Source organism: Brachionichthys hirsutus, chromosome 19, assembly GCF_040956055.1.
Source record: "Brachionichthys hirsutus isolate HB-005 chromosome 19, CSIRO-AGI_Bhir_v1, whole genome shotgun sequence".
In the NCBI taxonomy this organism is placed as follows: Eukaryota; Metazoa; Chordata; class Actinopteri; order Lophiiformes; family Brachionichthyidae; genus Brachionichthys; species Brachionichthys hirsutus.
This window is the reverse complement of record NC_090915.1, coordinates 9,914,665-9,941,970: the sequence shown is the minus strand read 5'-3', so window position 1 is coordinate 9,941,970 and position 27,306 is coordinate 9,914,665. Positions and strand designations below refer to the sequence as shown.

The 27,306-nt window shown below is 39.4% G+C and overlaps 1 protein-coding gene across 1 annotated transcript; it reads right to left on the bottom strand.

The window, feature by feature from the left end:
* Positions 1–8,608: 8,608 nt before the first annotated feature.
* On the bottom strand, positions 8,609–26,956 carry galt (galactose-1-phosphate uridylyltransferase). The gene is made up of 11 exons (XM_068752947.1): positions 26,891–26,956; positions 25,470–25,639; positions 25,297–25,372; positions 24,897–24,945; positions 22,970–23,099; positions 22,614–22,670; positions 18,714–18,836; positions 15,604–15,736; positions 14,054–14,137; positions 9,405–9,559; positions 8,609–9,182 (listed from the first exon to the last, which is right to left on the bottom strand). Exons 1-11 carry the CDS (start codon positions 26,925–26,927, stop codon positions 9,123–9,125), a joined length of 1,074 nt encoding a protein of 357 aa, XP_068609048.1. The 5' UTR covers positions 26,928–26,956; the 3' UTR covers positions 8,609–9,122.
* Positions 26,957–27,306: the final 350 nt, after the last annotated feature.

Sequence of the window (27,306 nt, the reverse complement as noted above, 5' to 3'; positions counted from 1 at the left end):
TTGGAAGTACTTGAATGGTTCATAAAGAACTTTCCCATTTTTATTCATGACTATGTTTCTTTGTTTAATCAAACAGTCAGAATTTGGTTTGGATGAGTCACAAAAACCTGTCAGTTATAATGTATAAATGTATGTGAGTGAGGTATAAATACCATGCATTACTGTATAATTCATTTCCTAGTTTGATTTAATTGCAGCCCAAAAATCATGCAATATCGTAATGTGTAACATGTTTGTCAGCAAGACCTAAATTTAAAGTCCAACAGAAATGTTTAAAATGTTTTGTTTTTTATTACTAACTTGAAGATGGATTTCTGCAGATGCAAAACTGTCGGTAAACACACATACATAAACACACACACACACATGTACACACACAGATGTTAGGCTCATCGGCCAAGCGTGCCAGTGATGGGATGACACAGCATTTTGCACAAATCATTAATGCTGAGTCACAGTTTTCATTCTCGGGCTCACATTTCAGTTCTTTTTCTTTGTGTCTCTGTGCAGCATATAAGATAAAACTGTTCTTTTTATCTGATGGTCTTCATAAACTTCAACATCTATGAAGTTTGACAGTTTATACCAACATCGTCTTTTCAAGATACCTCGTACAACTAATCATTTGATATTTTTTTACAATCACATTTGACAAATTATCTGTTTGAAATTACATCTTTATTTTTATTCTCATTATTGCTGTAAATTCTCTTATGCAAATCAACTAACATGGCAGTCTTTATTCTACATATGAATACGTTCCCCCACCTTCTGCTTGTGACTTAATCCCCTTCACATTAGCAGTACCTTATATTGATCTTTCACAACATCAATCATGATTATTGTGTTTTGTTTTTGGCATCTTGTCTATATGCTTGTTGAAAATAAGCAATCACAAAAGCGTGATATATCTGAAATGAAGATGGAGCAGCGCTATAATGTTGTCACGCCTTTGTGAAACATTTCAGAGGCTGTGCTCTGTGTTTGACCTTCATCAATAAGCACCCCACCTCTAATTCACTATCGAGTGATCTATAATGTCAACTAAACAGACTTAATAATCACATGGGATTATCTGATCATAAACGTCACCCTGTATTAATGTCAGATGTTGGGATAATTAGTCTAGAGAGACAAACATCATTTTTGATAGTGAGCGACTGGAACCAAGAATTAGAACATCTGTTTATATAAAGAAGAAATTTGCAACAAAACTCTCGAGACAGAAAGTTACAGTGCCTGAATTCCCTTCTTATTCACAGGGATATGGAAATACCACTAGCAAACAAGTGTTAAAATGTATTACAGCAAAGCTTCTTCCCTGAAGCCCCCCCCCCCCCCCCCCCCACACACACACACACACACACACACACTCTGGGGATGGGAGATGTTTTCCACATTGATGAGGTAAATAGACTGATAAAGTCCACAGTAGACATTTGGTCACCCGATGCACTGGTTTGTTTGTCTCTGCACCACATCTGAAGTCACATTTTAAGTTTTTTAAATTACCTTAAAAAAAACACAGTTGCTTTTGCTTTAAAAGGATTGTGACAGATTTATGAGCAAACTATTTTTTTTTCGTTGGCAGCATTAATAGGATAAATTTTGCATTTCTCCCACAGTGTAAGAATTTTAATGAAACCAATTTCACATTTGCAGAAAAGGAACAATTCACTCGCAGGACTTACTTGTTAGTTTTTTAGTGTTTATTTTGTCCTACTGGGCATTCGACGAAGCAGCGGAGTTAAACATCAAGAGGAATGCGTGTTTAGTGAATTTTTAGTAGGATTTAGCATCTTACAATGTGGGAAAATGCATGGTGGAGAGTTGAAAGCTAACATGTCACCAAACTGGATGAATAAAGCTGGGAGCACCTCACAGTGGGTATAAGGAAAAAAAAGGCGTTCCCTTCCAGGTGGTGAGGATAGATTTAAATCGTGGAATTAATGCTGTAATCACATTGTTCCCATGGGGTAAAACTTCCATCTGCTGGCTGTAGATGACTGCAATGTTGATATAAAATCTACAAGCCTATAAACGCTACAATAACCAACACAGAGTGGCTGGTGAGATAACATCCAAATGGCAGTGGTGGACAGCGCAGGTTAACGACTGTTTGTCCAGCGACCCTGTGGCAGAGAGGATAAAACACACTTTGTTTTTCCTTGTAGTTCAGAGAATCGGAGGCATATTTCAGAAGTCATTCGGTGTTCAATCTTTCTTATCTTGATTTGACCAGCATTGAGGTTATCATTTGTAGCCTGTGAGTGTGTGTGTGTGTGTGTGTGTCATTGTCCATTCAAGTAAGATTTGCGTCTTTTTCTCTCAAATATCTGACAGTGCAAAAACACATTCTCCTCCTCTCCATTAACAGAAAGGAGATTCTGGAGTCAAATTTAACATTTATTTTTTTATTTATCTTGCAGATTCGAATAAATGTTAGAATCCTACAACCCTCTATCCTGCATAATTAGTTGGTTTGAATTGAGCTTAACAATCTGCTTGGTAGCCTCACTTTGCCAGATTATACTTGTTTTCGCTACTCAAAAATTGTTACAAAAAATAAAATAAAATATATTTTTAAAATATAATATTTGATTACACCAACAGCTACATAATCCAAACTTGCACTGGGATGGTGTAGGAGTAGATAAGGAAGCTGTGCTAGAAGGAGCTGGTGGAATGTGGATATAGAAAGTCGTAACTTAGTTACGATGATAAAGGGATGAAGATAACAGAAATTATCAGAAGGGAAAAAAGGAAGAAGATGGAGAAAAATGAAAGCATCTAATTGTATAGATGATGTGGCATTCAAAGTATCCAGTCTCGCACATATTGTGCACTTTCTAACAATGTGACGTCACATTAACGAAGATTTCTGCCAGACACGTTTCTGTACTTGATTACAGAACTACGTAAACTACAGTATGCAGGATGGACTGGATGGTTTATTTAGCTGTTTGGGTTGATAATGACCCAAACCCATCAAAATAGTCATGTAGAAACATGGGAAAAGTGAGTTTTTCAGAATATCGGACCTTTAAGAACACACAAAATATTTTTTTGTCTCCTATCGGCATTTTAACAGATGCCGCAGTGCTACTGCAGGAATTACTTTCACAAGAGTAAATGCCCATGATGCCATGCTTATCTCAGTAAGTGAACTATAAGTCTTCTTCTCTGCAGATCATTTACATTCCTCTGCTCACACATTGCAAACATCTATAGAAGTAGGACACGACATGGGATTGCTCACTTTAAGTAATAATACCACTGCCTCTGGGAAGTTTTGTTTTCAAAGTGTTGCCTTTTTCTTTTTGTCACACGAGAGTCACTGCATGCCATGAAAACGACTGATCTTTGTTCATTTCCATGAACTGGCAGCAGCAGTGTGCGACTTCAGGACCCAACTGTGAGAGTTTGGGATTTTGTTTGATGTCTACTGCTGGTCTGATTTTAAAAAGGACCTTCAAGGCAGAGTGAAGTCATGGTTGCCTGAAAATGTCTTAAAGAAGAAAAGGATGCATCCAATAAAATTTGATTTTTACAAAGTTGATTTTTATAGATGGATAATGCACCATCTCTGTGCTCAGTGACTTTTTAGTTTGGTGTTGTAATCATGTGTTCTCCCGTTGTCATGAAACAAGCTGTTCTCTGTACTTACATTATACACCATTTTTGAGTTTGCACAACTGAACTGTGAAAGTTTTCTGCTTCATTTTAGCTCTGCTGCTGATCTGATTTGAAATGGCGCTCCAAGACAGAGTCAGCTTGTGTTGATGGTGTGAGAGTTATTAAAGCAACTCACACAACAGAGTCTGATTTTATGTTTAGGGCTGTAAGGTTTTTGTTGTTTCCCCCCCAGAAGGAATGATCGCCTCCTTTCCCCCACTTAGGTGATCTGTCTGGATTTACGGTAAAAAAAAAAAGGCCTGGTCGCTGGCCAGCTAGCCCCTCCCCTCACTGTACTTCTCTGTTTAATCTTTCAAACCCCCAAAAGGTCTCAGGGCTAGGTTTCACCAGAGTAAATTATAACATTGTTGTTGTGGTTTTCTGCGAAACATGAACATCTTGAAATTGTATGCTATGTTTTGATTAGGCATGGCATGTAGAGGGTGGTGTCCTCACATCCCCTGCTCCCTTCCTTCCTCCTCATCTTAAGATCTCCAGGGCCGGAACGGCGTTAGATTAGTAGGAGTGAGGCTTGTGCACATCTCCTTTTAATTGGAGTCCACTGAGCTGTCGGTCCTCCCTGCATCTATCGCAGGGAGAGAAGACAAGTGATGCTCTGTTTACAAATTATAATGAATCTAATGTCACAACCTCAGTGACCTCACTGAGTGCTATGCCAGTGTTATTAACAGAAATTCCATATTTTATTGTATATTTTACCACAACATAGCACAGCCACACTGATACTCGGTTTTAGCTCTTCTTTGTAATCGTTATTATAAATGAAATTAGTTTGTTAATCCACTTAATATTTTTTGTCTTGCAACATATCCAGCTTTGGTGATCCGTTTATTTTTAGTAATAATTAAAGGCCTGCATTTTCATTGTGAGGGCTTTTGACATTTAAATTGATTAAACACAAACTACCAAATGGGTTTTGATGGAACATTGTTAGGAGGGTTAAGCATGAACCAAAAATATATCATATTGTGGAGTGGATGCAAATAAATGGAGAGACTCATGTTTTCAATCTTTTTGACCATTGAAAGAAAACAAATATTTCTTTAAAACAAATTTGTCGGTTGATGGTTTGCAATGAGAATGGGCAGAAGAGGGGTCATTGTCTAAATAATGGAACCACTGAATTTTGTAGTAGATCCAGATAAAAGGGTGGACCCATGACCTTTCCACGTTTTTTCACATTACAATAAAGCATATTGATGATATGCACATCTTGGCATCACTTGTTGGACCGGGAGAACAAACAACAAAGACAAGCAACAACAGTTTGGCAAAGAAACCAGAAAATAGACGTTCATCTGCCAGTGAGGAGGCACACAAACACACACGCATTCCTTGTCTGGAGATAGAATATATATTTCTTGAGTACACACAGAGAGTTCCAAAGGAGTGATGAAACAGATGAGAGGAGGATCCAAGGCGAGTCTGGATGACTGAATAAATATTGACCAGAAAGAATGAGTTCTGTGACACTATATAAAAAGGGATGTACACTCCTGCACAGTGTTGCGCCCACATCCATGCCCTTAAAGACCTTCCCTGTCTGCAAACTATACATGCACATTTTCACTGCCCAACCACATATTTTAACAAAACCTGGAATCAATATTAATATTTATGGAGAAACTGAGATTGAGCTTCCCTGGAAGTAGTATAAATAATGAAAGTGGGGAGTGTGTGGCTGATATATGTCACTGCAAGCTGGCACCATATTTCTTAATGTTTAAGCACCCCATCCAAAAACAAGCTGACGTAGTGCAAGAAAGTTTTTATCCTTGCCTGAGGGGGGGTTGCTGGTATCAGCAAAAATATGACAAGATAATGGCCAATGAAAACAGGCTTTATTTATTACATTAACATTGTCGGGCATTAGGGTTCTAAGTCGGGGGCGGTTTGGGTCAGGGGTGAACTCATCCCACCAAAATTTCTGTCTTGCCCACTCATTTAGAAGTGCTTATGGAAAAATAGTATAGAATAGAACGGCATCATTCCTGGTTACTGATTGGGTGGACAGCCGAGATCCCGCCTCCAGTTATTTATTAACTCTTCATGAAGTGTTAGATATGCAGAACGTAATCTGGAGCCAGTGTGTTGGAGAAGGTTTTACAAATTCAGTGCTGCTGGCAATAATCAGTAGCTATGTATTAATACTAAGATGTGTACTTATTCACACCTTATTATGGTATGTTCTACCCAAGTAGTAGCTCACCAATCATCTCACAGATTCAACCCATATAATATATATACATATACTTTACATTTTGATAATGATAATTTAAATAATACAACTTTCTAGTTTTGTAAATACTGGCTATAACGGTAAGAGTCACTGGATCAAGTTTTAGCTTTATTTGAAACTCAAACTCAAAATTCATCTAAGGAAAATTAATTTCATGCAGTTTAATCTTAAAAAAAACAAATGACGGGGTTTTCTTTAAACTCTTAAACTCCTTTGAGGTGGGGCGGCACGGTGGCGTATTGGTTTGCGCTGACACCTCACAGCAAGAAGTTTGAATCCTGTTTGTTCTCCCTGTGGGCTTTCTTTGGTTTCCTCCCACCTCCAAAAACATGTACCCCGCCTCTCACCCAAAATGGATGGATAAAAAAAAGCCAAGTCCAGACGAGTTGATGCAACTCTTGAGAAACAAGAAGTCAGAACTGCTTCAGCTTCATATTCATCTGTGAAGCTGGGATAAAAAACAACCCGGTATTTATTGGAAATTTATGACGGCAGGAAAAGGGCCAGTCTGAGGCCTGCACTATGAAGCAGGATTTGAAACCTATAAGAGCACCGGCTAATGACCAATGGGTCCTCTTGCATCGTATTGCACATCTATCATTAAATTGATCCCAGGGAAGCTGTAGCTCAGGAGCCATCCACTAATTGGAAAGTCCATGGTTCAGTGAATGTTGGAGTGTTCTTGGGTAAGACACTGAACCTTAAATTGCTCCCGATGAGTAAGTGTGTGTGCAAGTTTCCAGGGAACAAAATATATTGAGGTAGTTTCAAAAGTAATCATAAATCTGTTCATTTGTAAAATGATTACAGCCTCCTTTCCATATGAAGGACTTCCAGAAAACTTTGAAGTGAAGCTTCAGCTACGGGTGAGAGAGTGAGAATTGGCAGACAAAAATAATAATGTTGTAATTGAACAGAAGATGGCCTCTCATCTCCAACGTTGCAATGCACTGCTCTAATGCATTGCACTGTATTCTGCATCGCTCCTCCCACTGCGGTGCCCAAGTCATCAAGATGCAAGAAATACCCCTTTTCCAGGAAGCCCAGCACTCTCACAGAAAACACTTAGTGTGACCTTTTTATTCCGCGACCAGAAATCAAGAGTCCTCTAAGTCTCTGCGAGTCGCTCCAAGTCGATTTCAATATCATACATAGAGATGAAGTCGGAGGGAGGCATGGCGGTGCAGTGGATAGCGCTGTTGAGTCAAAAATCCACCTGAGGGTTGGAGATTCCCTGCGTGCAGTTTGCATCTTGGCCCGTGTCTGCCTGCATGCGTGGGTTCTCTGGCTTCCTCTCACCACCAAAACATGCACTGCAGGTGAGCCGGTGACTCTGCATTCATTTTCAGCAAAGACTGTTATGTGACTGGTTGTTTGTCTTTCAATGTGGCGGTTTGATGTACTGGCGACTTGTCCAGGACGCACCTCACGCCAAAAGCCGAATGCTACACTTTAAGCAGTTGCAGAACATGAATGTATTAATTCAAATGACATCAGTGACTTCCAAGATAAAACTGAAGTAGTTTTGTGAGAAATGGCCGTCTGGTTGAAACCAGTCCTGAACATCTGACAGATTTGACGGGCAGTTTGAGCTAACATTGGTTTAAATGCTTGCCCCTTTGCTTCCCCACAGTTACCATGACGACATGCCTCACAACCAGCTTAAACTGCTTTTTACTTAACTTATTCAACCGTACCGTAAATACCTGTGTATGAACTTCTGTATTTAAATGTAGTTCAGTCCCATCAAAAATTACACTTTCAAGAATTTGCTGATAAACATGAATCATTGGCTTTGACCTCTTTGCACACGTCATTCCGCTGTCTTTATCAACCACCGTTATTAAATAGTTCTGCTACTCACTTGTGTAGGAGCAAGCAAACTTATTGTAGTACTGCAGCCCTGTCAGGAAGTTAGTTTTCTCTGAGTATTTCATGTATTTATTAATTATCTGTTAAACTATCTGGCACTATTGATCCAAAATAAAGGCTGATCTCAGGTCAGGTAGTCAAGAGGGGCACCATAACCATATATGGATGGTTAAATATGGACACATAATTACCACAGTGGACAAACACACACACATCTTGCTTGAAGTGTTTTTCCACACTATACTATTCAGTCGAGTGTACTACTCGTAGCTGTACTCGACCTCTCTGATGTGTTAGACAATGTGTGTCGAGAAGCTTTTAGTTCCAGACAGACATGAGGGGGAGGGGGGGCATTTAAATGTAGTTATGGACAGATTCACGATCCCCACTTTTTAAGCAACACTACCCTCTGCTGTCCCAGCCGCAAGAGTGGCAATTCCAACAGCTGACATCCATTGCAAAGCACACATAACCATATACTCATTAGAATATTATAAAATATTCAATATTTCTTTATTTAATATTTATTTAACAATTTTTTTATTTTTTTTTTTAGAACTAGTTCTCAAACATTTTACCTGGTGAAATAAAGGTCCAATAAAAATAAACAAATAAAATGCTCTGGAATAAAAAATGGAAACAAAGTCCAAAGTAGTGAAATATTCCAAACTCAGTAAATCTGTGTACAAAATGAGGCAAATTCAGCATCTGCAAAATGAGGCACTCCTCTGTCACAACTGAGGTTGAATGCTGTCAAAATTATTCATGAAGGATATTTTATTGAAAAACATTTCCAAGAAACAAAGGCATTCATTTATTCGTGTAAGTTGAAAGGGAAAGCTCTGTTGTTGACATATTTCCAACAAAATAAAACAAAGAGGGAAAAAAAGGTGTCATTTAAGCAGAAAACGCAGCAGAGAAAGAAACATCAACATTCTTCCATAAGCTCCCTAAAACATAGAAAGTCTTCCAAAGCTTTATTTTGTTTGAAGTCTGATTCACCGCTGCAGCGAGGAGCCCAGCACCTTCTTCGCTCACACATCATTTCATAAAATATATCCAGTAGATATGCTGTAATATCGTTCAAGTAAGAAAGCATTATCCAGTTCAGAAAGGCACCTAAACATACTGGCTCAGTCCAATGGAGCGAATAAAAAAACATCATAGAATTTAAATGTCATTCTAAAACTACTTCAAAAAGTATCCTTTGAAACATTGCAGAAAATAGCAGCTTGTAAAAAATACTCGTGAAAATAAAGCCGTTTCACCTTGGCTTTCACTTTCCATCGCTTTCTTTCCCTTGTCGCCCTCCTCCTTATGGGTTCTCTCTGGTTTTATAGTGCTCTGTCGGTAAGTTCCTTAACTTCTCAGCAGCCTAGAATTTTTTTTAAAAAAAGGACAAAATACCCAACAGTTTTTTGTTTGCAAGGACAGAACAATCATTTACTGTAATGTTGGGACTCTCTTATGATTGGTAGGCTGTGAAAGGATCTATCATATGTCAAATTTAAATCACACAACACTAACATTGTAGAAATATCCTGTACAAATCACAACCTCAATATCGACAGCTGCTACATTGTGTAGCGCTGCTCACCTGTTCAGGTGTCAGGTCCCTCTGATCCTGGGCAAGCATCTCATAGCCCACCATGAACTTTTTAACTGTTGCTGAGCGCAGGAGAGGGGGGTAGTAGTGGGCGTGCAGCTGCCAGTGAGAGTTGTCCTCCTTTAAATGGGGGCCGGTTGGAGCGCCTGAACAAAACAAAGACAGAAAGACAGTAATTCATCGAGGCGGGTGAGGCGCTGAGACATTGACCATGCCTTTGCACGTGTATAATCCAGCAACAAATCTGACATGTTCGACATTTCCAGGTTAGTCAGTGAGTAACGTAGATCAAGTGAATACATCCTACTTGTGTAATATTTAAGTTAAGACGACAGCTAATCTGAATGAAACAAAGGTAAAAAGCACTTGGAAGGACCCAATAGTCAGACTGTTCTTATAAATACTGTCTGTATAAATACATTGTCAGATCTGAATAAAATGACTCGTGTGTTTCAGCTGTCCTTCAGGTTTTACTCTTACCTTGTTGCTGAAGACACAGTTTCAGTGACTTCTGACCAGATATAACATTATATGTTGCTTTCATTGATTTCTGATCTCAGCACAAGATAATAAGGTAATGAGAAGTATAAAAGGAACCTTTTTTTTTGTGTGCGTGTGTGTGTGTGGGGGGGGGGGGGGGATCTCTGTAAACACTGTGTAGTATTCATAATATTCTTGAAAATGGTGACCGATGAGACAAAGATCACAAAACTGAAACGACAAAGGAAGAAGAAAAGGGTGAAGGGTTCAGATAAAGAATGATGCAGATACATTAGTCGACAAAGAGGCCTCACACTTTCCTCTTGTTTATGTGTGTGTTTATTCTGCTGAATATCGTTGACCTTTAAGATGCTCCTGGACACGGGGACACAAATTCTCATCAGACCGAGAGGCGCGTCGTTCTACGGCCTACTGTATTGTCTGACACTTGCATTTTTACTTTCTTATAACCTGCGATTCGTGCATCAGTGTGAATAATTCGTTGTGCCTGTGAGTCAGTCTCCATTTATGTGCTAGTCCTTCATGCAGCCAGTTAATGCAGACTGTAATGGGCTGTGTGTTTTCCTCCTGAAGGAATAAGCAGGTAGTTGGAGCTTATCCATAATTTCCCAAGCGACCCAAACACCCTCCGAACACTTTTATCTCCAAACTGCCACTAATAAGCCAAACTCTGGATAAAAGCTGGCTGCTTCGTAACGAGATGAAATAAAGCACAAACACAGATGGTGGGATAACGCAACTCATTATATGGGCCAGGTGTGTGTGTGTGTGTGTGTGTTTTAGCTCATCTTTTACTTTTGTCTCTTGTTAAAAGCTAAAAACAGCATCATTTTTTGAGCACAAGTTCGACAAGTGAAGAAACACTTGGATGTTTCCTGTCAGCCTCATGAAGAGTGTTGGAAGAGAACAGTTGTGTGTACCAGATAATCTCTGACAAGCTTCCAAATCTTCCAGTGGATCATGACACCTTTTCCTCCAAGTAACACTCAATGTGGGATATGAAACTAACTAATAACTGATTTCTTGGAGGGGAGATAGTTTATTTTGTTTTGAACGTTCCAGAATCAGAACATTTGCTACTAATCTGAACATTACTTTAAATATCTTTCTCTAATTTCTTGTCCTTGTGTTTCTCAGTAATTGTCTTGTCTATTTGAATAAATCTAAACACTAAAAATATTCAGCAGATATTTTAAAAGAAAGGAGTCATCTGAAAATATTTTTTTTAATAAGGATGAATCTGCCTTGTGTGTACCATTTGTTTTGATGGAGGGTCCATCAAGATGTAATTTTATTTTATCATTACATTAAAGAAAACTTGACCTGCAATTATTTTAACTGTAGTACATCTTTACTATATTATTTTTTGGACAAGGCCAAGTGAAAATCTGGGACAATTTCAGTCACAGAAAAGAAGAAATGCATGCCAATCAGCTCGGCCACCTTCCTACAACATGACCTGTGTGTTTTAGTGTCTATCTGGGAATACCCTCCCCAGAGGCGACTTCCAGACAGAGATTTTACTTCAAAGACATGAAATCAGAGAAAATAAAAGGAAGAAAGGGAGTTGTTGACGGTGTCCTTTCATGCCCTCTGTGCTTTTCTGCAGACTACAATTTCAGTGATACATCTCCCTCTGTTTTTATGAACCATCTTTCATCCGGGCTGCCTTTCTCGAACAACAAACAAACAACTCAAAGACAGACTGGCAGGTGGTAAATGTTCATGCAGCCATAGCGCTTTGAAATGGATCTAGAAGTTGTTACATTCTGAGATGTATGCTAAATCAAACAAGATTCGCTTCAGCCTCATCCCTCGTTCCAGGGATTTTCCTACACAGAGGAATTGCTTGTGCTCTTCAGAGATTTTAGCCAATGCCAATGAAAACTAGCAAACCCCAAAATGATAATAGAAATTCAAGTCTTCTCCCAGATATTCAGCGGGTATAATGTATACATTTACCCAACTCAACTTACTTCATGTTTTTCCCTGTCCCTCCCTTCAGTGGGTTGACTGGTTTAGCCTGTTAGCATGCTGCAAGGAGATAATAACAAAGAATGGGGAAGCCTTCCTTTGTCTGGAACAAATGAGCAGAACGCAGGTGTTGAAAGGATTGAACCTGCAACCTTTAACGTACACAACAACCCTCGGTGACCGTCCGGCCGTAAAAATGGCACTTGCTCCCCCCGTCTGTCACACATTACTCACCGCATCGCTGCACCCTCACCTTTGCTCCAGTTTGAAGCATGCCTGTGTGATGCCACTCTGACATTGCTCACAATAGATATTTCCATCCCCATCTCATCTCAGATGCTACATTTGTTTACCAGCCACTGCCTCCGCTGAGCTGCAGCTGTCCTAACGGCTGTTCATCACCTTTGTTTACAAAGTTTATCGTCTCGTGTGTCGTCGCTTTGTCACACCAAGCCAATTAAACACTTGCCTGGCCACAGCTAAGCTATGATTCATGTTTGACACATTGACTGATGCGATGCAAAATAGGTGCATTTTGTGCTTTAGTGTTTGAGAATCGTCTGCTTGTTCCGTCTGAATGAAAAAAAAAAGTAGCTTGGCTGCATGTTAAGGTAGCGCTTTGCAGCATTTTTTCCTCTCTCCTTTTTTCACACCCTTCCAAACTTATTGTTGGTTCCTTTGTTTCCAGTATTGCTCTGATTCAAAAGCAAGGGACAAGGAGAGTGAATGCAGGAATCAGGCACACAAAAGCTGAAAATAAGAAAATGCTAAAGGTGAGAAATTGCAATACATTGTGGAGTGAAAGACAATTAATAAAGGAGTGCCCAAATGCATGAGAAAAGAAACATTGGGACGATATAGAGGCATAGACATGAATACAATATTGATTGAGATCACTGTTCAAATTAATTGTTTAGGTTCATATGAAGAAAGTTTTATGTAAAATGCACATATTTAATGTATGGTTATTTTCCATGTGAACACGATCTTTCAAAACCCTACCTGAGCTAAAAGGACTGATACAAAGCAAAAAAAAAACCTCTACAGTTTTAGCACCTTTCAGCGCGCTGTTTCACATCAGGTAGTTGTTTTCAGCAAAACCAACTAAAACTCGTCTCTGTGTCCGGGGATCTGGTTGTCGAGCCCCCTGCTATCAACCGCCACCCAATCCACATTGCACCTGTCCCCTACGGTTCCCTCGGCGGATGGTGAGCCCACTGGAGGTTGGGCCGCTTCCTCCTTTCGGGCTGGACCATACCAGGCGACATATTGGTCCTTGGTTTTCTTCTTCTCACGGGAGCTTTTAAACTGCTCTTAGGTACAGGGAGGCGGGCCAGACTGTTTGCCATGGGAGACCCTACCAGGAGCATAAAGCTCCCGACAACATAGCTCCTGGAATCATTCGGGCACTAAAACTCCCCCACCACGATAAGGTGGCAGTTCAAGAGGGAGATCACCAGGATCGCCTCCAGAAGGGCTGGATGAAGTGTCTTGGGAGAGGGAAGTCTGGAAAGCCCTGGACAGACTGTTGCCTCCGCGACACCACCGCAGATAAGCGGTAGAAGATGGACGGATGGATAACTTAAACGAAAAACTGTTACGTAAAACAAGATTACCATTCCCAATACACTGGGCAAGCTAATCGAGATTCACATGTGATACTGAGTGACGGGAGTGTACAGAATCCCCATCTGGAAACAGCTACGCTTAGTCAGCGTTGACATCGATGAGAAGAAAAGATGGAGAGGGAAGTGTGAAAGGAGAGAGGGATGACAGTGTTTGAAGTAAAAGTACTGCAAAGGCATTTTAAGGCATCCTTTTACAACTTCCCATTACAGTTTAATTTGGTACACTGGCAGTAAGATAAAATCCTGACTCAGCTTCGCATATTTCATGACTGACTTTTACAGATTATGACAGATAATCGTGCTGCATTTACACAAGTAGGATTGGAGCTCATCGACATAAAACAACTACGGTATTCAACCACTAGTTCAAAAGTGGCCCTTAATGTGAACAGTCTCCAGTTTGTGCTTTAAACAATTAATCTTCAGGCATTTAATTCTATGTCGTGAATGAATGTTCCTCTGTCATCCTGTAACTCAACAACAGAGACTTCATTCAGATCTATGCAGAAACCTTTAATTAAATTGATTTAGACTTACCATGCCAGCCCATGGAGTAGGGGAAAGAGATCTCAAACATATTATCATACTTGGTCAGCAGACACTTCATAATGTCAGCCAAACCTGGAAAACAGACAGAAGAGGTAGAGTCAGTGAGACAATAGATACGTCTATGGAAGTCACCAGCACTCATTCAGGCTTTTTGACTTCTGTAGACATCAATCAGCCTATCCCAGCTTTACTATGGCCGAGAGGTGGGGTACAACCCGGAAGCGTCGCGGGCTAAACATTTCTTGACCACATAAAATGTTGGCGACGTTTTCAATAAACGACCGTTTCATTTAACGACAAAATCGTTTAGCGACGGGATCTTCGGAACGTAACTCTGTTGTTAAGTGAGGAACACCTGTACTCTAGTCATAGAACACAATAGTATGTGAAAACCAAAAAATATATATAAATATAAAAGAAAGCAAAAAGAAAAAGCCAGACAGACCAGAGACAAAGTGCATAATTATAAAATGCTACAAGGAATGACAAGAAACCCTTGAATGGTCTAATTGTTAATGATGATAATTACTTTATTACTGTCTAATCATTCACATTTATCATTAACACACCAGCTTCAACAAATCCACCAATTAAAGGGGGGGATCAATAAAGAGTCTAACCCAAGGCTGCTCACCAGTTTATCAGAGACACACATTATTTACACCTATGGGTGAATTAGAAATCACTAATCCACCTATATTGTGTTCATAGATTGTCAGCAGGAAGCCAGATAACAGAGTAAACCAGCAAACTCCACACGAGGCGCCTTGATCATTCACCACATGCTGCCCCGACTGGAAGGACTGAGATGGTTTTTATTTGTTATTCTATAATGAATCATTGTGAATGTCAACGTGAAACACTGTGCTTTTTCAGTGAGACATCCATCTGACTGATCTTTTTTTTTTATCTACGTACCTTGGGACTTGCACACAAGTTAAATGAGCTAAACAGACTATTGACTGTCAAATGAAGTCTTCTAAATGAGCCTCGAGTTAATTTACAGATATGCGAGTTCGTCCTTGAGAAGGAGCGGTAGGTCATTTCACTAGATCTTGAGATAATGGTCTGCTAATGACATCATTAAAAAGAAAGGCAAGTGAGGAACAAGGAGTATCAATTTATTGAACTCATGCCCAAGCATTTTATTATCTTATAAACTATTTAAAATTGGAAAAGCTGACAACCAAACTCGCAACAACCATAAACTCCAACCCAGCATGAGGTTGGCTTTGGAGAAACACTTGGTGCATCCATCAATTTAAACAGTGGCTTAAAACAAATCTGCTGAAGTTTTAACATGTATGAGAGACAATAACTTTAGATTAGTTTATTTGTAATTTTGTTTCAATTCAAATAATCTTTTGGGGCCGATTTGGAAAACACCACACCAAGCGCTGAAGGTTCATCAATGATGTGTTGTTATGGGGTTTTTTGCATGTGAAACGCACACGTACACGCTTGGGCTCCCTGCTGATACACCGGCTCACCTCAAAATTGTCTTAATTGGCTTATTACCCTCTCAGACACTCACTCACCTTCTCTCTCCTCCGTTGTCAGGTCATTGAGTCTGAGGACATGTCGTCGTGGTAACAACAACGTCTGGTAGGGCCAAGTTGCCCAGTATGGAACCACCGCCAGCCAATCAGAATTCTCACACACCACACGCTCCTAGAGAAGAGACAACATGCTCATGTTTCTGCAGGGAAGGTGCATTATGTACGAGATGTTCTACTGCTTTTCTGCTCACAGACACGTAATGCACCAAGTTCTAAACAACCTGTTAAAACTGATCATACAAACTCATACACATTGGGGCAATGCCCAAGCCACACCCAGAAAGGGGTGTGGCTAGCCTTGGCTTAATTGCATTTTAAACCATATACACAGAGATGGTCGATGACCAGAGGGTTGAAACCGGTATCCGATAATACATGATCTGAGTGTTGTTTTATGAATGAATATTCAGATGTATTTTGGGTACTTGGGTACTTTATATACGATATAAATTATAATAATGGACCTTTAGGCATAAAAATTAATTTATCATCTGTTTAATTTACAGCAGTGTCATTGTGTTTGTTTTTGTAGTCCTGTGTGCGACTTTGTGCACACGTATTATTACTGCTGCTTCACAACAAATTAGCCATCTGGGCCAAATAAAGTTCTACTTGACTTTACTTGAACATGCAAGATGCCACTAATTATCTCTGACTCAAAGACCACCAGATGGTCCTTTTCATCTATTATTTTTTAATCTGGTTTGAAGGCATTTTCATACCTTCTAATGATAGACCATCATCTTCATGAGACAAACAAATATGTTACATATGATGCCAAATAAAGGCAAGTTTTATATCATCAGGAGGTTTGGGCAAACCTTTGCAAGCATTAGTGCATAATGGCTTGATCAGAGACAAGGGAAGCATTCATGTTTAAGTGAGGGGGGCGGGGGCACCAATTCCACAGAAAAGTTTAACATTGGTATGCATTATTCACTGTATTCCTCTTCTGCTGTTTTCAATATATGAGAGAGAGAGCAATATTCAATTAGCTCAGGAAGTTTTCTCTCAAAGTCAAGAGTGTCACAGAGGAGCTGAAGCCCAATTCAAACTCATCCAAACACTGCAGTGTGCCAATTTAGGGTCCTAACCTCAGCTTTAGAGCGAAGGTGCAAAAAGAGACACGCACACACACCCACACACAAGCTTCCACTCTGATTTTAGAAAGGTCAGTCCCCATGAGAAGCTGTCTAGTGTCAACTACACACTTCTCGAAACTTTAATGCTATCCGAATCACACACAGACACACATACCGCCACACACACTCCCAGTAGACCAGGCCTCAGTACATTCCCTGAATAAAAGTAGCTCTGTGGTTTCTCTTCCGTTTCTGATTCCTCTCTCCCTCTCCTGCATCCTTCAATCTTGACCTGTCATACTTTCTGCTCAAACTTAATTTTAAACTCCAATATTATATCCATTGTCCATCGCCAACTATTCTTGAAGACGGATTAAACACTTCTTCTCTAGTAAATTCAAAATAATACGCTTTGATTCAGGGGTAGAATATGCACCCCAAGTTGATTTCAGCTTTGTGTGTGAAGTGGCTAATCAACATGTGATTTGTTTCAGAATTTAAATCTGAAATGAAATCCAGGGGGAAATTATGGTTTGCACTTTGACAAAACTTAAGGTATAATTATGTTTTTCTTTAATATAATTCTGGATACTGACATATGATTATTAAACACTGTGGTGCATATGCAGTGATTTCAGGTAGATTGATGGGAGTTATTTTCTTGTTTGTGATCTTCCCACTCATATAAATGTAAGGAAACCTTCTAGTTTCTAGATTCCAAATGATATTAGCAAATATCTACATGTAACATTAACCAAAGGGTGATAAAAATATATATTTTACCTTGAAATACATACAGACCAAATTTGACTTGTAAATTGATGGCAAGAAATGTATGAGCTTATCAGCCTGAATATGATGTCAGGAGGTAAACTGTCACCATGAGAATATGTGCCGTGCCAAAATTAATGCTGTACCCAAGCATGTATACTTTATGTCGTACACTACATGTACACACATGTTTTAACAGAAGTACAAGATTTGATATGCAAAAATGGTCAATTTGATCTAAAACAAATACACACCACAATATAGCACAAGAAACCAATGGAAGAAAGTTGAAGGAAAGTTGCTTAATTAATCTGTTTATCACGATATCAAACTGAAAAAAAACAAAACGGATTATGGGTAAGATGGAAAAGGAAGAAAACATGCCGTCACTTAATCTCATTGTCAGACAAGCTCAACTGCTAACTCAGGGGTGGGCAAACTTTTTGACTCGCGGGCCACAATGGGTTATAAAATTTGACAGAGGGGCCGGGCCAGGCTGAAGTGTATGTGTGAACTAATATAAATGACATGTAAAAGCCATTACATGAAAGGATTTGGCCTTTTACAAGTAAAAGGTAAAATGAATGAGCTTTAATTCGAATACAATTTTTCTAATACAAATGAAGAACTATTTTAACTGAGCATATAACCTGAATGTATCAAATAATAAAGTAGCAGCAGTGAGCCATCTCTTCACAGCCTGGGGGGAGAGCAAAGCAAAGGAAGCAGAACATTCATGACTGTGTGGAGTTCAATTGTACCATAGAGAGCTGTCTGCTTCATATTAAGACATTTGACAACATGCTCAGCTTCCATCTTTGATGGTTACTGCTGCTGATGCCCCACACCAGTAGAAAATTAGCCTCTCACACAGTTCCTTTTATTAATCTTCACACAGGTGGATGCCATGGCATTATGCTAATGGGTATCTCTGCTGTCCAATCACATGCTTCACTGAGTGAGAGACAGGCAACGTATGCTGATGGAGGAATGAAGTCAAAAAAGGTGAAGATGGATGGATGAAGGGAGGAGGAATGAGGGCAGCTGTACTAAGAAAAATGGAGCACCACTATTTCAATTTCGTAAAGCTCGCTTCTGAGGTTTATTAAGACAAGTCAACAGTGACACTGTCTAAGCAAGGAAACAGGAAATACTAGGCTTTGAGGGATACTTTTTTAGAACGGTTTGTGTTTATAAAAAAAAAACAATTATAATCTCGTGGTTATTTGTGTATACCTTTCTCTCAGCCTCCAGTCTGGCGTATTGCAGCAGCAGTGACTCTCCGTGTTTCTGATAGTAAGCTCTCTGATGGAAGTCTGACAGAGCTGGCTCATGAGGCAGGAAGTTGCTGGCCCACACCTGTGATGTCACAGGAAGCAGGAAGATCAGTAAGGAGACATCTATGACATCTATGATTATCAAAGAAAAGCTTACCGTAAAGCAAGCAAGCTGCATCAACTGACTGCACTGGGCTGGTCATCCAATGCCATTTTAATGTGCGCGTGCCGATATGACTGTTTTTTTCATTCGCTGTGCGCACCAATGCAATTTCACTTTCTTTGTGCAAACTCCATACTGGTGTAAACCAGACGGGTTTCTATACTCTCTCCCTCTCTCGCTGAGATATACTGCAGGTAATTTCAGTCGCTGGAATTACTCACCTTCACAAACAGCATAATTAATTTTCAATCAGGCTTTGGGGAAAACACTTTTAAGCTGCAGAAAGAGCTTCATAACATGCTTGCCCTGCTGTCCTTCCAGAAAGCTTTTTATGCGTCTCAAACACTGAGATAATTTATGCTTTCACTTTATAGTATTTAATGACTGTAAAAGCATACAGAGTGCTGGATGACTACAAATGCAGCTCCCGACTCACTCGTTACTGCATGAAAATAAATCCCTGAGACAACAATTTTGCTTGGTTTTTGAATGAGGTATTTACACCTGGATCAGTCATAATCAGAGCCCAAACTAACGGTCACGGCCATATGTGGGAAAGCAAACATCAACATTGCAGTGAGTGTGCAGCGTGCATTCACTCTGTAATGTGCAACAGAATATTGGTTAGTTATTGCTGAATTTGGAGGCTGTTTGTGTGTATTTATTGCAGACAACCATATTTCATTTGGCCTTTAGTTTGAGTACTTGCATTATTTAAGTATAGTTAAGGACTGACTGAAGTGTTTTTAGATACAATTGCCCTTTTGCTTGTCAGAGAGATTTTAAACTAACTGATGTTTATTGGCAGTACCAGGAATAGGTCTTCCAATTATATTCATCAGCATGAACAAAGCGGTAATCAAGTCGCACCGCAAATTGCATTTTGATTAAATGCACCTCCACTTTTACACTGTGAATGTAACGTAACTGCCTCATACAAAATCTTTATAGCAGGACAAAGCTGCATTAATTTCATGTGGGAATTTTCCAAGAAATGTCATTGAGCAGAAGCGTTGTCATTTTTTAAAAATTCCATGTAATGTGTTTGATAAATGTCTATATATATATAATTATATATATATATTTCCCTGGATTAAAGTTAATAAATTACAGTCAATGTGATTAAAATATATATATATATATATTATTGTCTTGCCGCCATTTCCCCCTAGGCCATATAAGATTCTCTACACACCATTACTGAAATTGATACAATCAAAAGCTTAGTATAATATGATTATGAGTAGTCTGTGAATATTAACCATATTAAGGGTGTGCTGATTCACACTGTGTGTAAATCTGCATGATTTCAGGTACGCTGACAAATTTGCATGCCTGGCCGCATCAGCATCAGGGTATGTTTGTACAACTGTGTTTTTGTATACACTGATATATCATCGATCCAGCAACAGACTGTGGATTCAAAGAAAAATGTACAGAGACACACAGGAGAAGAACAAATGCACTCTATTCCCAGAGGACGGAGTTTAGGAAAATAGCAAGCATCAACTCATAACAGCCATTATGACAGCATCGGGCCTTTAAACTTCTGCTTCCGAGTGCTTTTCAAAGTTGAAACACATACACATATGGAATAAAGAACTCAATAACAGTAGTCATGACAGAGAAGAAAATGTTAGCATGCATATTCTGAACACTTAACAGAATTAATACTCAAGCTACTTATATAAAATATGGATAGTACTATTCCAGAGGCGTGCGTTTTCCTTCCTTCCCTTACATAAAAATACGTAAAGTGATGTTATTCATATGAGGGAAAAACATTATCAGAAGCAACACTGCTTCCAGAACAAGATTTACATTTTCAGTTTGTTATTCTTCCAAGTTTTGGATCCTCTCTTCTAAATTTGTGGCCTGAAGGGGTTGTCTGGCCACACACAAACACACACACAACTCTTTTCCTTGGCTTTGCTGCTTCAGGAAATGAAAATCTGACTTATGTTGATTAAAAACATTAAAAGAAACAAAACATTTTTTTTTTTTTTTTAAAGTGGTCCATCATTTATGTTCAGTTTGAATTCTTTCTATCCTGGACCAGATGAAACATCTGGCAGCAGTGATACAACGGAACCTTGAATACATGGATTGTGTTTTAGTGTTTATTGTAGCCTTGTCCTTATTACTCTAACTTCGATGCCTACATCGCACGGTCATATAATGCCCCCTACTGTTGATTTCTATATCGACACATCCTTTGAGGAGTTGAACATTAATTTTTCTGATGATTCAAAATAGCAATCTAACCCCAGACAGAAGCACAGAATAACACATTGAGAAATGTCTCATTATTAGCTTTAATTATTCTGGTAGGCATTATTTTCGACTTCATTTTACTGTTTGACAGAGCCTAGCTGTTCCACAAACCCTCTTTCCCATTTCTATTCATTTATTCCTTTAGAAAAAACATTCAATTGGTAATTTTTGCAACTATGCGGTCCCTCAATCAAGTAAATTAAAATATGAAATCAGTATGATGGGAAATGTACATTCATTCATTGATCTTTTGAACCACTTTGTCAATTATCGGGTCATGAGTCCTGCTGGAGCCTCGCCCAGCAGTCTAAGCTGCCAGTTCACACACAGACAATAATTCACACACACCCACCTCCGGACAATTTAGTGTAACCAATTCATTGTTAAATAACCACCATTGTCCGAGGACATCGATTTAATGAGACTCAGATTAAGGTTTTTTGTTTATTAGTCGTAGTTTTATTCATGTTATGATTATTTCAGCCCTCTCTCTGCGAGTCCCTCAAGTTATAGAATTAAATGAAACACACCATTAAGATTATAGATTTGAACACAATATATGGCAAACTTTGAGCTATTTATGACCTTTTTTGTGAAAGGTTACCATTTTGAATCCTTTAGGAAATAATAAGGAACTACGTGCATCATCCTTTAGCTTGAATCAGACATATTCTTCCTTGAAATGCAACCTGAAGCAGTTTTCTTCCATACATCTATCTACATTCCAATGTGTTGTCTTGAGTATCTCAAGGCTCTAGATATTGTAGGGTTGTCGTGGCTGCAACATTGCACGGACAATGACTACATGAGCATAGTGCCCCGAGAGTGGCAGACTAAGGCGTTGGTTCCCCATTTTAAGAAAGGGGACCAGAGAGTCTGTGTTCCTCGGAGATCACACTGCTCAGCGTTTTGGTTACGTCTACTCCAGAGTACTGGCAAGGAGAGTCCAACATTTAGGTGAACCTCAGATCCAGGAAGAACAATGCGAGTTTCACGCTGATCGTGGAACACTGGACCAGCTGTAGCTTAGTGGCCTGAGGATTCCATCAGAATCAATGGCAGATTACGTGTCCTCATCAAAACAGTGACCTCCAACTAGCACTGGAGCGATTTGCAGCAGAGTGTCAAGCGGCCAGGGTGAGGATCAGCATCCCTAAATCTGAGACCATGATTATTTGCCAAATAAGGATGGGGCGCCCAGTCCTGGTAGGAGAGGAGTTCAAGTATCCTGGGGTCTTATTATTACTAGACAGGCGGATCTGTGCGTCGTGATGTGGTCGCTCTACTGGTCTGTGGTGATGACGAGAGAAATGCTCTCCATGTACCACTCTATGTTCGAACCCTCACCTATGGTCATGAGCTCTGGGCAATGACCAAAAGGATAAGATCGTCACATGAACTTGTAGCTGGTGTATTTCCTACCTGACAGTGAGGATGTGGATTTGAACAACCCATCACAGCTCCCTTATTTTCAAAGATCTTAAAACAGAAAATAAAATCATGATCAATAGTTAATTTACCATTTTTTTTTTTTTTTTACTCATGATTAGAGCAACAAAACTAAGATATAGCAAATCCAAAATACAATTAGAATATGTAGTCAATAAAACTGGTCTGGAATAGATTGGAAGCATTAATTTGTCCCACAGCTAATCAAACTGGCTATAATACAGACAGCAGTTAAGATGTTAGCATTTACATATTAACAAATGTCAGCACGATGACATAATTGAATCAGTTTAAAAGTTATATTAATCATGCATGTTTGCATCCCATACCTGAACCCAGGGGTAGGTGGCACCAAGTTCTTTAACCAGCCCCGCCCATTCATCAATCACCTTGATAACCTCTTGCTTGTTCATCAGAGGGAGGGTGATGTCAGACCAGGGATGGAAACACATGACCTTACTGAAAAAGAATTCAAGGCAGTGGTAAAGAGGATGACGGGAGAGAAGTAAATCGTTCTATAATTCAATCTGCTGAAAATATTACAACCAATGAAAATGATCTTCGGAACCAGCTCTGATTCTGTCTCTACTGATTGTAGCAACAATATAATATTTGATATTAGTTAGAGAATGTCTTAATGCTAATAATCTGTGCACTAAAGTAAAATGGGACACAAATTGCTAATACCAGCATGCTAGTACACTTGATTTGCTAGCATGCCAATTAGTACAAACCACAAAGCCAATCTGTGGCTACGAGGAATGTTGGGGATTTCTGGGTGATTTGCGTTTTGACCTCTCCGGTGCATATTGACATATTTCAGCCAGAGAGAGAATGACACATTTATAAGCAGTAAATGCCACCAGTAAAGTAAAACATGAAGTGAACACGCCATCATTACATATGTACTGATCAGTCAGTAACAGACTGGATTTTACTAAAACTTTAGCCTCCCACTGAATTCAGGAGTAAACACCAAATGATCTAATCAAAAGAAGCCGATTCTTCACCTCTTATTGTTTCATCTCACTCTCCACTTTCCCCTTTATTATTTATTATGATGTCCTGATGTTGTTCTGGCGCTGATTAATAAGTCATGAATGTGCTGCTGCTGTCTTGCCAAAGTTTTCTGTGCAATGCATCACAAAAGCAGCCTTGATCTATTGTGTTTTGGATCGGCCTAGTTAATGAAAGTAATCTGGCTTTGTTTGGTTTTTTTTGCCTTTTTAATGCTGCATCTGTTTGCTGTAGCACTTCCCAGAGCTCATTATTTTTTTACATTCATAAGAGAATATTCATGGTCCAAAACAGATATCACTTGTTTCAGAGTGGTTTCTATTGTCGGAGTGTTTACTCATGAAGTATGCCATGTAATCTCATTAACCATGACCAAACAATGTGACTTTGGAGGTCTAATTCCTTTTAAAAATACAGAATCTGAATGCATGTATAGTTTATCCCACGGCCTCAGGGTGTGTGAATTTAAGGGAATGCATGTTTGATCACAGCCTCACCTACCGCACTGAGAAAAATAGAGTTAATATCGACAGGTAGGCTCTTCTTGGGGCCCGTGCAGCAAAAACACGATCAAATATTGAACAAGTATTTGGTGTTTACGCCCTGAGCAAAACTGAATGGTTGTATCTATGAAATGTTCATGAGTGTTATAGGAGCTACAAGCACTCTGGTTTTAGTGCGTGTGTATCACCATGCCCAACACGGCTATAGAAAGACAACACCTAGATGCTCACAGCAACGATAACATGCAGCTGCTACAAAACTTCTCCATTTTAGGTGAATAAGTTGGGTATCTGGTTATTAAACTAAATGATGGATTTATTAAAGTCCTAACCTGAAAGTGGAGCAGCATGAAATGTCAGGGAATGACAAAAGTCCATCCCGAGGAAGGCCTGAATGACCGAACACAATGACCCTGTGGCGTATTAATTCCGTTCCAAGCAGACTGATTAGAGGGATAATGACCACAACTACGAAAGTACTCTTTCAAAGTGAACACCGGGTAAAATCCATCCCTGAATTAAGTTTCTAACATTCCAACCTTTTATTTGTTGTACTGGACTATCATATAGCAGTAATATATCATTTATAACACAAATGTTGCTATTTGATGGTGATTTAGTGAATTCCATCATCTGTCCTTTTCAATAAATAAATAAAACCACATTGGGTGTATTGATTCAAAGAATAGCTGCAATGGATCATTGCTGTGAATGTGACATGAAGCTTTGCTCTTACCAGACGCCCCTGGCAGCTTTAGACTGGAACAGTGGATGCTGATCAGGAACTGAGGAACACAACAGCAAATATTACAATGTTTTAAAATTCAATAACAATGTGCTGCACTTTAGACTTGAATAAAAAGGAGGTACAATAATCAAGAATTTGCTGTGATTAAACAGTTCTGTGCACCATCGGATTATCTCTAAAGTAAAACGTGCACAGAAAAAGACACTAAACTGCATGTATATAAATCTACTGGGAAGGGTTAAATGTTGTCAATGCTTTCAAATCAAAATAAATTAGAATAATTAAAATGCATAGAATGTATGTATTTAAGCAAATGGTTGCTTAAATATAATGAATGTTAACCCCCCCACCCAAAGTAAAAATAAAAATCGGCATGACAGACACTCACCAGGTTCTGGAGCATGTGGCTGAAGGGCAGGGAAGTCATTTTCAAACAAAAAAGTGCTTTCATAGTCTGCATTTACCTGGAGAGAGATTGAAGATGGCGATATCAGAAATGGGGGAGACAGAATGTCAGGCCTGTTAACACATTCTGACTCGTGTTTAGCCATCCCTCCTTACCTTCCCACTTGCGCGAGTGTTCCCGGGACATAGTGGGTTGCTGGGGTCGTATCTGGGTACATGTTTCTCAGGTGGTTTTTCTACCTGCCCTGCCCAGGGTCTATTCATGCGGTGGGCCGACACCAGAACCCAGGAGTCGCGCAGAGGGTTATAGCGCAGGTGCTGGTGCTCTGAGAGGTTTAGGAGATGGGAGGAGATAGTTGCGCGCGCACACACACACACACACACACACACACACACACACACACACATGCAGACGAAGAGCGCTGGTTCTCTTTAGAGGCTAATGGCAGTACAGTTAAAGTTCACAGATGTCAATCTGAAATAGGCCGTTTCATCCTCGTTATCAGTAGAGACGGATAGTTATATCGGCAAACGTGTTGTTGGAATTATTATATAGATGTAAATAATAACAGAATGCAATGATTTGCAAATTTCATTTTTTTCTATGCAATTTACTACATTACAAATATATTAAAATGTATAGTAATGCTCAAGTTCAACTTCTGCAAAACATTTTCAAAAGGTTTGAACAGTCATTTGCCGGTTTATGTTAACACACACTCAGCATCTGGGATGAGAGGATTGCGAGATTTGAGAAAGCAGAATTCCATCTCATCGCACCTTGACACAAGACTTCAGTTGCTCAATGGTCTGTGGTTTCTCTGCTTAATTTGAACTTGCATTATTATTATTATTATGACGTCATACTAAATCACGATACTTTCCTCACTACCAACAATTCACTCATATCTATCTTTTTTGGTTGTAATGTATATTTAGTTTTGTTTAAGTTGTATTTTTTTGTTTTAATCTGACAACCAAAATAAAAAATAAAACTTATTCATATTGGCCTCAAAACATGCCAAATACTAACACAAAACGAAAAGCACTGAGTCGTAGATGATTATTAACACATGTGGGTCACCACAGTGATGCTGCGGCATTGAAAGCAGCAGGATCCTGAATATCTATGAATAGTCTGAGAAGTCCAGCTTCAATAATAACGTGTTGCTCTGCATTGGATGCATTGGAGTGACTTTACAAGACTTCATAAATATCATATATTGATTCCAGTAAATTCAGTGTGACTGAACTACTTTGAAAAGTTAATTCAAGGGGGGGGGGGGGTAAATGCATCTCGTTAAAAGTCACTGGGCCGTCACGTTGGTTTTATATACAGCTGGTCTTCACTTAACGACGACTCACGAGTTACGCACAGTTTTATGGCAAGATGCCTTTTAGTGGGTAAAATATACGAAAGCAGAAAGATGCATACCGCAAGTGTACAACAATGCATGAGCGAGACCTGCAGAATAACGGTTCGCGTGGCATTTGCTTATGATCAATGACAAAAAGCCTTAAGCTCAGCTTTAAATTACTTACATCTCACATGTTGTGGATGAATGAAAGCGACAAACCTTTTGGATCGAAACCGGCTTCATTTCTGTCGCCCATGTCGGTGGGGCTGTAGGCGCTGTCACTGAAGGGGCTCCTCTCCGGTGCCTGTGCCGGCAACTCCTCACTTAAATACTGTTTACTGTTTACTTATTATAATCACGAGTCTTCCTGTAACGAACCATGACGCACTTCCTGGACAGAGTCACGCGTGAAGACGGACTCTTTGGGACAAATCAAGGTGTTTTTCCAAGACTCGAAATAATCAAACGCGAAAGCGAATTCGACGCAGTATTCATAAAATAAAATAAATAATGTTATCACATGACAAAAACTTGTAACTGTATCTCTGTGAACGATATTTTATATGTAATTGTGTCTAAATAAGTCGAACACCATATAGAGGGTTTTTTGTATGTGCTGGCAACCTTAAAACTGC